Source organism: Zootoca vivipara, chromosome 7 (assembly GCF_963506605.1).
Source record: "Zootoca vivipara chromosome 7, rZooViv1.1, whole genome shotgun sequence".
NCBI classification, from domain to species: domain Eukaryota; kingdom Metazoa; phylum Chordata; class Lepidosauria; order Squamata; family Lacertidae; genus Zootoca; species Zootoca vivipara.
The window spans coordinates 23,466,560-23,480,366 of NC_083282.1; the positions used below are offsets into that span (position 1 = coordinate 23,466,560).

Consider the following 13,807-nt stretch of genomic DNA (forward strand, 5'->3'; position numbering starts at 1 on the left):
GATTGGATCTGCAGCCCTTCCTGCTAGTGGAAGCCAGACCTTGAGGGGTAGAAGAACAGGAGAGCCAAATGAACAGCAGAACCCATCATGGCCACTTTGGTCCTGAGCCCTGGCTGACTAGACACACCTATGTAAAGGCCAAAAAGGAAAGAGTGAGGTGGCCGAGCTGATTTATTTTACTGTCATTTTATTTATGTTTTGGGTCGCCCTTTAGAGAGAAAGAGGAGGAGGTGAAGAAGAAAAGCAAGATTTTGGTGGTATTGCAGCAGCAGCAGGCTCACTAACGCTCAGGAAGTGGAATTTGTGGTTTCAGGGGCTGAGCTCAGAAGGGGTGTTTAGAAAGAAAAGGTCCAGCGCAAGACACCGATTCTTCAGAGACGACGACGAGGAGGAAGAGAGGTCTGTGTATTGAAGGTCCCCGAGGAAAAAGCAAGAGGCAGGCAGCAACCGTCTCCTTCCATCGCCTTTCTCCATGGTAAGTGAAGCGCTTCTTCTTCTTCTCCTTCTCCTTCTCTTCTCCTTCTTCTTCTTCTTCTCCTCCTCCTCTTCCCGGGAGCGCAAAGAAAGTGGGGGACGGACGGACGAAGGATTCGCGCACCCAGATTTCCGTCCGTCAGAGGGCGGCTCGGTTCTCCGCGCCACCCACTCGTGTTTGCGTCGCTCCTTTCACGCACGTGTGAGCGGGGGAAACGGACTCTGTTTCTTCCCGGAAGTGGAGACATCACCCCCCCCCCCCAAAAGGGCTCGTAAGCTCAGCCTCGGCGCCTGTTCTGCTTGCAGCCCAGAAACTTTGTGGCTGTTAGTTCCTGAGCATGTGCAGAGTGTGTGGCTCCTATTCCGCACTCCGCCTCTCCAGCCCCCTGTTCTTGTACGATCACAATCAGCTCTGGGATAAGGCTGCTCAGAGGGAGTGTTTTTTCCAGGGAGTGTTTTTTCAGGCCCGGCCCTTCTCATCGAAGAAAGAGGGTAAATTAGTGGATGGGTGCAGAGCAGAGATAGAGAGTGAGTTTCTTTGTCTTTGTGGGTTTGTTTGGGAGGGGTGGGGCAGGGTCTGGGTGGGGCAGGGGCAGGTAGGGCTGGAAGAGGAGCCCCCATCTGGGATCCCGGACGACGCCGAGTTAGCAAGAGGAAGCTTCCTATATCCAAGCAGTTTGGAAAGGCAGCAAACTCTTCCAGTCATGGAATCATAGAAGTGTAGACTTGGACCCACGAGGCTCATTCTAATCCAATCCGCCCCGCGCCGCCCCCATCTAGCACCCAGACTTCAAATCCCACCTTACTCCGGATCAGGCTCCCGATAAAAGGAATTGCCTTCCTGGATTCTCAAACCCTAAAGTGGTTGGAAGCTCCAACAGCACCCTACGCTTGCAAGGTGGAGGGAGCTGTCTTCCTCCGGCCACGTGCCATCCGACCCATCATACCGTACGTACACCTCCCACTGACCACACGTTACAGGCAAACGCGTGTCACCGCCAGATGCGCACCTTCAAGGGTCTTTTCTTTCGCAACCAGTCCTTGGCTTGCCTTAGCCTATCTGTGTGAAGAGAGAGAGAGAGAGAGAGGGAGAGGGAGAGGGAGAGGGAGAGGGAGAGGGAGAGGGAGAGGGAGAGGGAGAGGGAGAGGAGAGAGAGAGAGAGAGAGAGAGAGAGAGAGAGAGAGAGAGAGAGAGAGAGAGAGAGAGAGAGAGAGAGAGAGAGAGAGAGAGAGAGAAGGATTACAACTCCGGAGACGGCAAGCCATTTCCCCCACCCATGTATCCAGGCTTCTCCTATCAAACCCTCCCAACTTTGTCCCTGGGAGCTGCTTCCATTTAAACGATGGTTTGTGCAATGGCGAAGCTGGATGAGGGAGCCAAGAAGGAGTTGTTTTGTTTGAAACCGAAATCCAGCCGCAGGGTGGGGGGTGAGGATGCGGGGCGGGGGCTTCCCTATCAGCAGGGGGGGGGAAGATGAGTGGGGTTCACCACAGATCCAAATTACTCAGCGCCGAAGGTGGTTCATTGACAACAGCCTGGGGAATGCGTTTTCGTGTTAATCATTTCCACGGACTGTTGCCGCCCAGACATTTAAATACACTGCTTATAAAAGGGCAGCTTCACACCCGAAGCTTCTCTAGACTATTTATTTTTAATTTTAAAAAAGGCACGGGGGATGTTCGCACGTTATGGCACTTTCGCGTTCGCCCTTGTAGCTTCATGCGTGCCTTCCCGTTAAACCAGTGGTTCAAAAAGGAAGGTTAGGTGCCCCGGCCCCCGAGCACTCGGAGCAGCCGGGAAAAGATGTGAAACGCTTTGTCAACGGATTGGATTAGCTCCCCAGCCCTGCGCTATGCTGGAAATGGCTCTTCAAAGACAATGGAATCCAAGGCGCACGCGAGACACCCTCCCCCATAGGTGCCAGTTCCCTGGGTGCCCGAGAGCACCCACAAAATTCCCCATGGAGGGGTCAGGCACCCACAAATTTCGGCGCCAGGGCCATGCACGCTGCATGGCACCCACGGCTCCGGTCACCCACGGTCGTGGGGCCAAGGCTAGCACTCCTGCCCTCTCCATTTTCCTACCTAAAACATTGCGCGCGCTCTCTCTCTCTCTCGGAAATATCTAATCTGGCGCTGCTCCTGCTTTTCTTCCAACGAATCAATAGAGGGCAGGGGCGAGGGAGGAGGAGGCTGGCGCAGATAAGTCAACCAATCTATCACGGCGCTTTGATTTTTCGGTCCCCACTTTCCGCTTCTGCGTCTCCTTCTCAAGGATGAATGGAGAGGCAGGTGGGGCGACCGGGAAATTCTCCCACCAGCAGTAAAACGGCAGCAGAAACAACAACAAAGCGCGTGGATCCGGGCCGGCCTCCCAGCTGCCTTTGATGTCTCCCTTTTGAAATGGATAGGATGCGGCCAGCGCTTTCCAAAAGCGCAAGCTTGCAGCCACACCGCGCACACACATATTACATATATACGCGCGTAAATGTTGGTGTTTCCATCACGACCAGCCAAGCTAAAAAACTAAAATCATGTTTACAAGTTTGAGCAGGAACGGGAGCCGCGTAAAGCACCTTACCTGTAATCTGGCAGTAGTTTGCAAATATTGCACTTTGTGTGGGGGTGGCGGGGGGGGTGCAATCTAGTATAACTGATGTCTTCGGCAGCACCCGCGCAGTTCCAGTTAGATCTGTGCCGGAGACCAGACTTTCCCAAGCGGAATGGGCCGCGTGGACATTTTTTAAAAAATTAAAAAAAAATTCGTGTGGGTAAAAGGTTATCCTCCATTTTTTATTATTTGCAAAAGCCTATTCGGGACTCTGCACATATATAATAGTGACCAGCATTTGTCCTGCTTCAGGCATTCAGATCACAGGATCCAGCATTTTTTAGTAGCCGAATCAGTCAGGGCTGCTTTTATTATTCTTATTCTAATTCTTATTTTTCCTGGGAAGGAGAACCCCTTTCTTAGAAACCCGCAAGCGCATCACCCAGCTCCTGCAGTGGGATTTGCGCAGAGGGGAAGTCCCGCGGTTCGTGCCCGGATGCACTCAATGCAAATGCGTAAAAATAATAATTGAAATATGCAGCCATGTTTTCCTTACGAGACTCGTTCTCAGGCAAACGCGCCTAAATTTGTACTATCCTCCTGACGCTTGTAGTCTATTCAGCTTTTCTGAACCCCTGAGAGCTCGGCACTTTGAATCCAGCGACTCTGGCCAAGTCTAGTCTATGGATTTCATAGAAAAGTACAATTGGAAGGGATCCCCTAGTCCAGCCCCTTGCAATTTCACTCCACCTGCCACAAACCCCCTAAAGACAAAGAGGTTGTATCTGGATAGACACCGTGCGGGCTCAACACACGTTCGTTTATTTGCTTAAAACCAAAAGATCGAAACTAAACCAGACAGAAAATGCTCAGGAGCAGGGCAGTGGCAAATTGCGAGGACGTGGAGGCGGGACCAGATTTTTGCCGCTATCTTCAAACTAAACTAACTTTTCAACTCCAGCAATTCCTCTTAAACCCCTGCTATTCAACAGGACACGACACTGAGATCATAAAAAGTGCGTGACGTTTCGATGAATTCGAGGCTGACTTGTGGGGGATTCTCAATATTTGACGCTTCCTTCCCCCTCCTCTCTGCACCCCCTCTCCGTCCTAGCTTCAGATTCAATCCTGATTTAAGTGCCCATGGAATAAAAACTTTGCCCGGGCATCCGGTCTATGTAACCAAAATGCTGGTTGGTTTCCATAAAGTACATGCCGCGAATCTGCCAGTTCCTGGCAAGGTACTAAAAGCGCGACTGTTATATAATTCCCGCCCCCTCCAAAAAAAGAGGAAATGTTTAATCGTTTCTCGAGGTTCTTCTAACGGTTCGTGTTCCCCCAAGGTCCCTAAATCCTAATTTAAGTCACTCCTCCGCCGCCTTCAGCCAACCTATTTTGCGTTTCACCCGCAGGCAAAGTAATAATAATAATAATAATAATAATAATAATAATAATAATAATAATAATAATTTATTATTTATACCCCGCCCATCTGGCCGGGTTCCCCCAGCCACTCTGGGCGGCTTCCAACAAAATATTAAAATACAGAAATCCATCAAACATTAAAAGCTTCCCTAAACAGGGCTGCCTTGAGATGCATTCTAAAGGTCTGGTAGTTGTTGTTCTCTTTGACCTCTGGTGGGAGGGCATTCCACAGGGTGGGTGCCACTACCGAGAAGGCCCTCTGCCTGGTTCCCTGTAACTTGGCTTCTCGTAGCGAGGGAACCGCCAGAAGGCCCTCGGCGCTGGACCTCAGTGTCCGGGCAGAACGATGGGGGAGGAGACGCTCCTTCAGGTATACTGGACTGAGGCCGTTTGGGTGAAGCAATGAGTTATTACCCTTTCAATCACTATTTCTTATCTGAGGAGCATAAATTAATAAATTAACTATGCAGCCCACGTTTATTTTCGGTTGAGGGAGCGGTGGTGGTTGCGCATTAATTTTCAGCCGAAAGAGAAGGATATTTTTTTCCACCAGTAGAAGTTGGAAAGGGGAGAAAAAGCCCATCCACCCCGTGAACGATTGACCCTGCATTCTCAAATGCAACCAAAAACTCCACGGAACAGGGAGTCTTACTTCCGAGTTAGCGCGCGTTTGGATCGAACTGGGTGGCTCACTTGGGGGGTTTCAGTAGGGTCCGGGACACGAAATCCCAATTCAAAAATAATCTGCAGAATAATAATAATAATCTGCAGAATCAGCTAAAGAAAGGACACGTCACCATTGGAAACACAGCTTTAATGATGGGAATCAACTGACTCGCATAACTATGCCCCCAGAGAGGAAAAAGGCGGTCAGACGATCTCTAGCCAAAGTTTTGTTGTTGTTTAGTCGTTTAGTCGTGTCCGACTCTTCGTGGCCCCATGGACCAGAGCACGCCAGGCACTCCTGTCTTCCACTGCCTCCCGCAGTTTGGTCAAACTCATGTTCGTAGCTTCGAGAACACTGTCCAGCCATCTCGTCCTCTGTCGTCCCCTTCTCCTAGTGCCCTCAATCTTTCCCAACATCAGGGTCTTTTCCAGGGAGTCTTCTCTTCTCATGAGGTGGCCAAAGTATTGGAGCCTCAGCTTCAGGACCTGTCCTTCCAGTGAGCACTCAGGGCTGATTTCCTTCAGAATGGATAGGTTTGATATTCTTGCAGTCCATGGGACTCTCAAGAGTCTCCGCCAGTTTACAGTGATTTTAAAAAGAGAATTACTAAAGGTGTCCTTCATTAGACTAAATGGCATGTTAAAAATGTTTAGTTGTTTGTGCCTGGATCTAGCCCATGAAGTCTGCATATTTGCTATTAGGATTCATACGCCACCTTTCAATACAATTATCGGGGCGGCTTACAATAAAATAGTTGAAGCACGAGAAGCTCTTTGGAGAATACCATGATAACATATTTATTGGGTGAAATCTAAACAGCCGCAAGTGTGGGAGGAGACAGATTTATGGCACAATAAAATGTTGTTTGTAGACATTGCCTCTGTAAAATCAAAAATCAAAATCCATTTTGAACGTCAGATTCCCTCTGCCCCTTCACTCTGCTCTGAATTAGAACTAAGGTCCACGATACAACAGCTGTTCAACGCTACATTGAATTCCACTTTTTGAAAGCAAATCCCAGGGGGAGATTAACTGTACCCGCTTTAGGATCGGGGTGCAATAAATAAAATTATTCTAGTACATTTAGCAATATAACCCCGGCTGGCAGGGGAATATTCGCGACTGTGTTCCGAGTGTTGTTTTCCCCCCAACAGATCAATCACAATACTCATTGATAGGCGATCAATCCCTTTTCTACTGTTCATAATGTACAGTATAATAATATTCGTCCTCGTCCCCTCTGTCTAGTTTGTTAGGGTTGTCACCCCTCCTGCGTGGGCTGCATCCCAGGAAAGTTCACGACACGCAATAAATGCGATGTCTTTAAGGTATCATGGGGTGGATTTTGACTCTTCGGTTGCTGTTCTGAGCTCACCTCTCTGAGGATCATGGCCTTGCACCGGTCTGCATTTGGAAATTCGCCCTGCAGAGCGACAAAGGCCGACAAACGCGTTTAAAAGCCAGGGCGCAAACTTTGGAGCTCGACACTCCTCGACAACTTAAAAGATGCGGAGGAGATATTCCCCATTTTGTCCCGCATGGTGCTTGCCCGACTTTTACTCCCCTCATTGGAAGGATTGAGCCCCGCCCCCCGCCAACTCCCCCCCCCCCAATTCTGGATCTCCCCTGGAAGCTCTTGCGCAGAGATGTTCCCTGCCTCTTGGCCAGCTGATTGTCTCACCAGAGACCTGTTGGGGGAATCAGTGTCAGTCCGCTGGTTTTAGGAGAGATAGGCTAAACTAGACACGTAGAGCACAAGACACTTAATATCAGGGTTGTGGGTTCGAGTTCCACGTCGGGAGGGAAATCCTGCATTGTAGAGGGTTGGACTAGATGACCCTCAGGGTCCGTTCCAGCTCTTCAATTCTGTGATTCTATGCGGCTCACCGGGAGCAAATTGCATTACAAACAACGAGGCTTGCTTCGGAGCGGGTTTGACAAATAGGATCGCGGGCAGGTACTGGTGGCGCGCGCGATTCCCCGGCCTGTTTTCTCGGCCAAAAGCAGAGGGAACCTCGCCCACGAAGATCTACCTCTTGAAATGAGCGGACCAAAGTTAGCCCATTAATGTCAGGGCTCTGAGGATGACTGAGCCTTGGCTGCAGGAGGGAGAGGGAGAGGGAGAGGGAGAGGGAGAGGGAGAGGGAGAGGGAGAGGGAGAGGGAGAGGGAGAGGGAGAGGGAGATGGAAAGAAAGAAAGAAAGAAAGAAAGAAAGAAAGAAAGAAAGAAAGAAAGAAAGAAAGAAAGAAAGAAAGAAAGAAAGAAAGAAAGAGAAAGAAAGAAAGAAAGAAAGAAGAGAAGGAAGGAAGGAAGGAAGGAAGGAAGGAAGGAAGGAGAGGAAAATCTGTTTGATTAATCATGAGAAAGGGATAGGGGTGTTTAAGCCCTTTTTCTCGGCCATGTTGCTATAGAGTTTGCTTTTACCGCGCGCGAACCACAACCAATGCTGGGTCGCTGGTTGAATTTGAAACACGGGGGAATTCGAGCCCGGAATTGCTCGTACTGACGTGACAGGCACCCTCTGATGAACGGATTCTTTACGGCAGCGCTCCAGAGCTAATTGCACCACCAAAGAGAGAGAGGCAGAGGCAGAGACGGAGAATCGGGTACTGCAGAGTTTAGATAAGTGGTGGGGATCCAAACTTGGCGGTTGTTTCTTTGAAGATCTGCGTCAGCCACCGGCTTCTTGGGCTTTTTACGCGCTTGTCCAAGAGGAAACCTCTGAACCTTGCGAGGAGAATTTGGCCCTCTGTCCCGCAATAATGCCCCACTCCTCCCCACATTAACATGTGAAGTAGCCTTCGGGGGCCAGGCCAGAGAATGAATGAATTAATTAATTAATATTGAGGAAGAGGAGAACAGAAGGGAGAAAGCATACTTCCTTTGTCTCGCGCGGTCGATTTCTGGAACAAGTCGCAACCTGCAGGAGAGAACACTTAGTGGTTGGAGTGCCGCAGCAGGGCCCGGGGAGCGGGGTTCGAATTCGGCCAGGAAGCTCACGGGGTGCCCCCCCGCTTCTCTCTCAGCCTCACCTCTCTCGAAGGGTTCGTTTGTGTGAGGATGAAATGGGAGCGGGGAGAAGCCCGTGCGTCACCTCGAAAAAAGCAGGGCTGCTGCGGTTGACAGGTGAGCTGGCTGCCTGACCACCTGCGCGAATGCCACCTGGCGGAGGGTAGAGGCGTCCTCTTTCCGTCGCAGGCATCCAGCCCATCAGCTACGCTCCTCCCCCCTCCCTCCCTCTCCCGCCCCATCCAGCATATTCCCTGGTAACCAATGGCTCGCCCGACCTCTTCGCAGAGCACTTCCCGCAGGACTGGGGACGACTTGGAGAGAGCCGCCGCCGCCTCTCGACGGGACGCGCCGAGGCAGCCCGCGCCGCGGGGACTGGTGGCCCGAGAGGCGTGAGGAGGAGGAGACGGAGGACTGAGCACCGTCCACCCCGCAAGGCATCATGCCCAGGTCCTTTCTGGTGAAGAGCAAGAAGGCGCACAGCTACCACCAGCCCCGAGCCCCCGACGGGGAGTACAGCCTCAGTCTGGAGAGCGTCCTGGCACAGATCTGCGCAGGTGAGAGCCAAAGCGGTTTCTTTGGCCCGGATTCCTCGGGCGCCTCTGAACCGGACGGTCCGGACCCGCTTCCCTCCGAGGCGCCCAGAGGGCAGGGGCGGGTCAGGGTTTACTTTCGACGGAACACCCAAGTCGCCGGAGGTGGTGGTTATAGGCAAATGGAGATGATTTTCCATTTGACGCCTGATACGCAAGCATATATCTATAGTTACCATAGCTGCCAAGTTATCCATTTTTTTAAGGGATTTTCCCTTATGCTGAATAGGCTTCCTCGCGAGAAAAGGGAAAACTTGGCAGCTATGATAGTTACCACGTGTTTTTATTTAGTTTGTTTTATCTTACTGCATTATGAAAACAATCTAAATCTTATTATAAAGTGTTTTTTGTTTAGATTAGTGTCTTTTTATCTTATTGCCTTAAGGAAGAGTTTTAATAATATCCGCTTTTTCACTACCCCGTCTCCCAAATCCACTTTTTCACAGGTAGAACAAGCGGATAAAAGGGCAGCTACTGCATGATAAATATATCTATCTATAGTTATCACCGAGTAGCTGCGCTTTTGATCTAACAGGGGAAAAGTGGATTTGAAGGTAGCGCCTTTGTTGGCTGGCTTTCTCCTCAGGCACCTGTAAATGGGGATTGTGCGACGGGGCGTACACGGGAAAGCAAGCTTCTCACGAGATCTTTCTCCTCCCCCCCCCTTTCTTCCTTGGCAGACACTAAGGTTCCAGGGCAGATGCCTCTGGGTCTCCCGGAGCCAGAGCCCTCGCAGGGCCGCTTCTCCCCGGAATCTCAGTTGCCCGACGGGGCGGACGGCACCTCGGAGTCGGCTCCCAGCTGCGAGGGCAGCCTCTGCGACCGAGCCGCCGAGCTGGAGGATATGTGGAGGCCGCCTTCTCCCTCGGCTTCCCCAGGTAGGAGCTGCCGGAAGGGCTGGGTGGTGGACGCGTTTCTAGGCTGCTTTGGGACAGGATCCGAGAGTTTTATGGCCCTCGCTTTACAGCCCAGTCCTGGCAGACTCGTTGCGTTCAGCAGGGTTTACTCCCAGGGATGTGCGTAAAAGATCTCAGCTGCCCACTTCCGTGTGTGTGTGTGTGTGTGTGTGTGTGCCCCCATCTTCCCTCCTTAAATTTCTCCCCTGGGTCTCAAGTTTTAACCCCCACTCCCACCCTATCCCGCATCTCCGACCATTGCCGTGACGGTGGGGGAAAGAGAAACCCTGTTTTGCCTGCAGACGTTCGATGATTTGCGCGCACGGTTCATAATGAAACGCGATTTCAGACGCGCGTCTTTACCTCTTAATAATAAGGCAGGAGGAATCGCAGCACAACAGTCCGTTTCTTGCTGACCCACATTGTCCCCTTAAAAATAAGAAGAAGAGAATACAGTAAAAGAAAAGAAAGAAAACCCTTTCTTAAATTCAGCGATTCAGACAGGCTTAAAACGTGTGAGACGCTCTGGATTTCCCCATCGGATTTTTTTAAAGAGCCAAACTATACCCGAGTAATTTCTCTTTTAATATATTTGAAAAGGGCAAGGTGGGGGGTGGGAATCACAGATATGGATTAGTCGAGAAGGTGGGGGGAGAACACACCCCACCCGCCCCGGAATCTGTAGGGAGCTCTTTTTGCCTGAGGGAAGCGGGGCTGACGAATAAGGGATCCTTAGCAACGAATTCTGCGCTACAGTTCGAGGGCGGAGAGAAGCGCAGTTGTGTCCGAGCGGCTGCATTAAGGATCGGGACAGAGCTCAGGATCGGGCACCCGGGGCAAAAGTGCAGAGCCTCGCTCAGCGAAAGGAGCCCCCAAACGCAGCCTTACATCATCATCATTAACCGCTTTTTAAAAAAATCATCTCTGAGCGGCAAGAAAACGAAGTTATACCATCCCTGTCGGTGGATCCCATTAAGACCAGATGAAGTTCATAGTCAAAACTGCCCTGCTCTGTACAGAGGACGATGGGCATTGGGGGGACTTGATTTAATTAGTAGAATCTCTCTCTCTCTCTCTCTCTCTCTCGCCCCTTCCTTCCTCTCCCTGCCCTGGACTCGATCCGGGCGCACGGACTCTCCTCGAGAGCAGCGCAGCCTCTGGCTGGCTTCTCTTTTTCCCCCTTTGATGTGGTCGGACCCGAGAGGAAGCTGAACTCCTCACTTGGCGTCAGTCGCCGTGATCGCGTTGAGAAACACAGCCCGAGAAATTTAGAACAATTTGCTGGTGTTTTTTCCTTTTAGGAAAGAAGGAGTCATAGAAAAGCGGATTTTTTAAAAAACAAAAACAATAATTAATAATAATAACCGTAGCTTAAAGGCGTTGGCTTTAAAGTTAGAGAGGGAGATCGCTCCTAGGTCTATAGCAGCATAAAAGTGGAGAATGGGAGCAGAGAGAACTCTCTGGCTAAAAATAAAGCGGAAAAATTGTATTGCTGCTGCTGCTGCTGTTTTGTTTTTAATATCTCTCAGAAGGCGTCCTCCAAAATCCTTACTAAACAATTCTCCCTAAAATGACTGTAGTTGTGCAGTAAGAAAGACAAGGACACTTGACATGTATTGATAAAATATGCTATGTCTTATGCTGTATATCTGGGGAAATGATTATTAAAAAGGCATAAAAGAAAGACAGGGAAATATATATTAAAAATACGCCCCCCCCGCACCCCTTCTCAGCCCCCTGGTTTGCAAAGTAATTGCAATTTGATCAGGTCGTGAGTTCAAGGAAATGGAAAGAAAGCGATTCATTCCTCCCAGGAGAAGGTTGCCCTATAAAATAGCAAAGGAAATGGTGATGGGTTTTCTGAATCTTGCCTGCCTGCCTGCTTAGGTATCTCCTCCCCCCAACCCACCCAAAAACCACCAACCTGTTTCATAGGCTACAACAAGGGACTCCGGTTTGCAACATTTCTGCGGCACTTCAAGCAATCACAACCAAATGGAATCTAATGCCAGCTTCGACTGCCTGTCTAAGCTTATGACATAAATGAGCAACAGCATGATTTCAGACTAGACTCCTCTGCACACTTTACCTTTTTAATGTTTGATGTTCTACCGTGCTTGGTGTTTTAAGTTGTTGGAAGCCGTCCAGAGTGACTGGGCAGCACATAAATTTATTATTATTATTATTATTATTATTATTATTATTATTATTATTATTTGGGGTTCAGCCCCTCTGAACACAGTGGAGTTTATTTCTCAGTAATCTCAGTAATCTTGCCTAGGATTGTGATGGGTAATATACAGATGTAGGCACACATTCTTGGGTATGCTTTATGTATCTATATATACATTTCCTATTGACAATGATGATTGTATTAATCTGATGGTAGGAACAGCTGAATAACGTAGCGATAATGATGGAGTTATATTCACCTCACTTTATCCTTCCAGACTTTTAAATATTACTTGCTAGGCTATGAAAATCTTTTATGGCTATTCAGAAGAAAGGATGAGTAACGCGCCGTGATACTGTTTACTGTTTGCTTTCATGGCGCGAAGGAATAGATCCTTCCAGGGATCCACAGGAGGAAAATGAAGACTTAGCTCTTTCTTCCGGTCTCCCACTAAAATACTATTTAGAAATCTATACTTACATTTTTAGCCTGCCTATCCTTCCAGCACCTCCAGGTGCCATACATGCTCCCCCCCCAAAAAAAATGTTATCCTCACAACAATCCCGAGAGTTTGGTGGCATTGCATGGCTTTATTTAACAATACACTGCTTGATTGTGAATAATACCTAACACTAACATTGTCCATATGGTAAAGGGCAAATCAAGTATTAAAAAAAAAGCAACCCCAAAATAAAATAAATAGTTCAGCAAAGAACTTACTAAAACACATGTCAATTTCTACATGTCTAGCTTGCCTAAAATGTTTTTAGCAAGTGCCGAAAAGAGGACAGTGAAGATGCCAGTCGAATGTCGATAGGCAAGGAGTTCCACACTAAAAGATCAATTTCTTACGAGTGAATTAACAAATATTATGTGTTACCTGTAACAGTGCCCGTTCTGTAGATCAAAGCAGTTAAGTGGGCATGTATGGGATGAGGTGATCCTGGAAGTAAAGACAAATGAACTGAAGGCATACAACTGAGAGAAAATGTGTACGCTAACAACAACAACAACAACAACAACAACAACAACAACATCCCACCCTTCTGATTGGGTTGCACACAATGCATTGATTCTCCACATATAATTTCTCCGTAAATCTAGTTCTGTGGCTTCATGTGTTTAGTCATGTGCCTGGATGTCATTGATGTATGCGTACAACTACAGAATTAGCATCCTTGCTTGTCCAAAATAATATCCATCAAGACCATTCGAGAGCCCTTTGAAACCAAGAAGGCCAGCCTCGGAAATATCAAAAGTAGTTGCAAGGGGCCAAAGTCATGCTTACAGAGAACCGTTCATTTGGACTTTTTGTGCAGTGTTTGTTTTCAGTTTTGCTCAGAAACGGAAATTGCTGACAGCATTTCCACTGATGAAGTGACAGTGTGGTGAATGCTGAGAATAGTAAAGTTGCCACCTTCTGGTTTTTTCCCAACAAAATAGACCTTGGGGGGAATGGGTGAGTGTGTGTGACATCTCACCAAGGTGGGTGTTAGACTTTTGCTTGACCTGTTTTTTAATTCTGAATTTCAAATCCTTGTAACCCACCCTGGGACCTGCTGGAGAAGACAGGGCAATAAATGTAGTAATAATAATATTATTTTTTATTAATTTATTATTTATACCCCGCCCATCTGGCCGGGTTCCCCCAGCCACTCTGGACAGCTTCCAACATAACATTAAAATACAGAAATAATAATAATTAATAATAATAATAATAATAATAAACCAAAAAGGAAGGTACATATGATAACCTTCTTAAAATTGGAGGTAATGTAAGACATTATTGTTTCTTCAGGCAAAGTACTCAAGCAGTGCCCACTGTAGAGGTAAAAATGTAATGTAATTCATATCATTAGATGTAAATTTAATAATTAACTCCTTTAACCATGCCCCCCCAAATCTGACACAGGGTTGGCTTTCTGCTTCTGCCTAGTGATTGGCTTTTATTGTACTGATTTATTTGGGGAAGAGCATCCCAGTGCCCCAAACGCTCTCCTAATGGCACTAAGGGCTTA

At 48.4% G+C, this 13,807-nt stretch overlaps 1 protein-coding gene across 1 annotated transcript in view; it reads left to right on the top strand.

Annotated features, from left to right (window-relative positions):
• The first annotated feature begins 243 nt into the window (after positions 1–243).
• GFI1 (growth factor independent 1 transcriptional repressor) overlaps positions 244–13,807 on the top strand; it is a 30,572-nt gene continuing 17,008 nt past the window's right edge. The window contains exons 1-3 of the mRNA XM_035123772.2: positions 244–475; positions 8,416–8,684; positions 9,401–9,598. Coding sequence (XP_034979663.1) covers positions 8,570–8,684; positions 9,401–9,598 — 313 coding nt within the window. The 5' untranslated portion in view covers positions 244–475; positions 8,416–8,569. The remainder of the gene's footprint in view (positions 476–8,415; positions 8,685–9,400; positions 9,599–13,807) is intronic.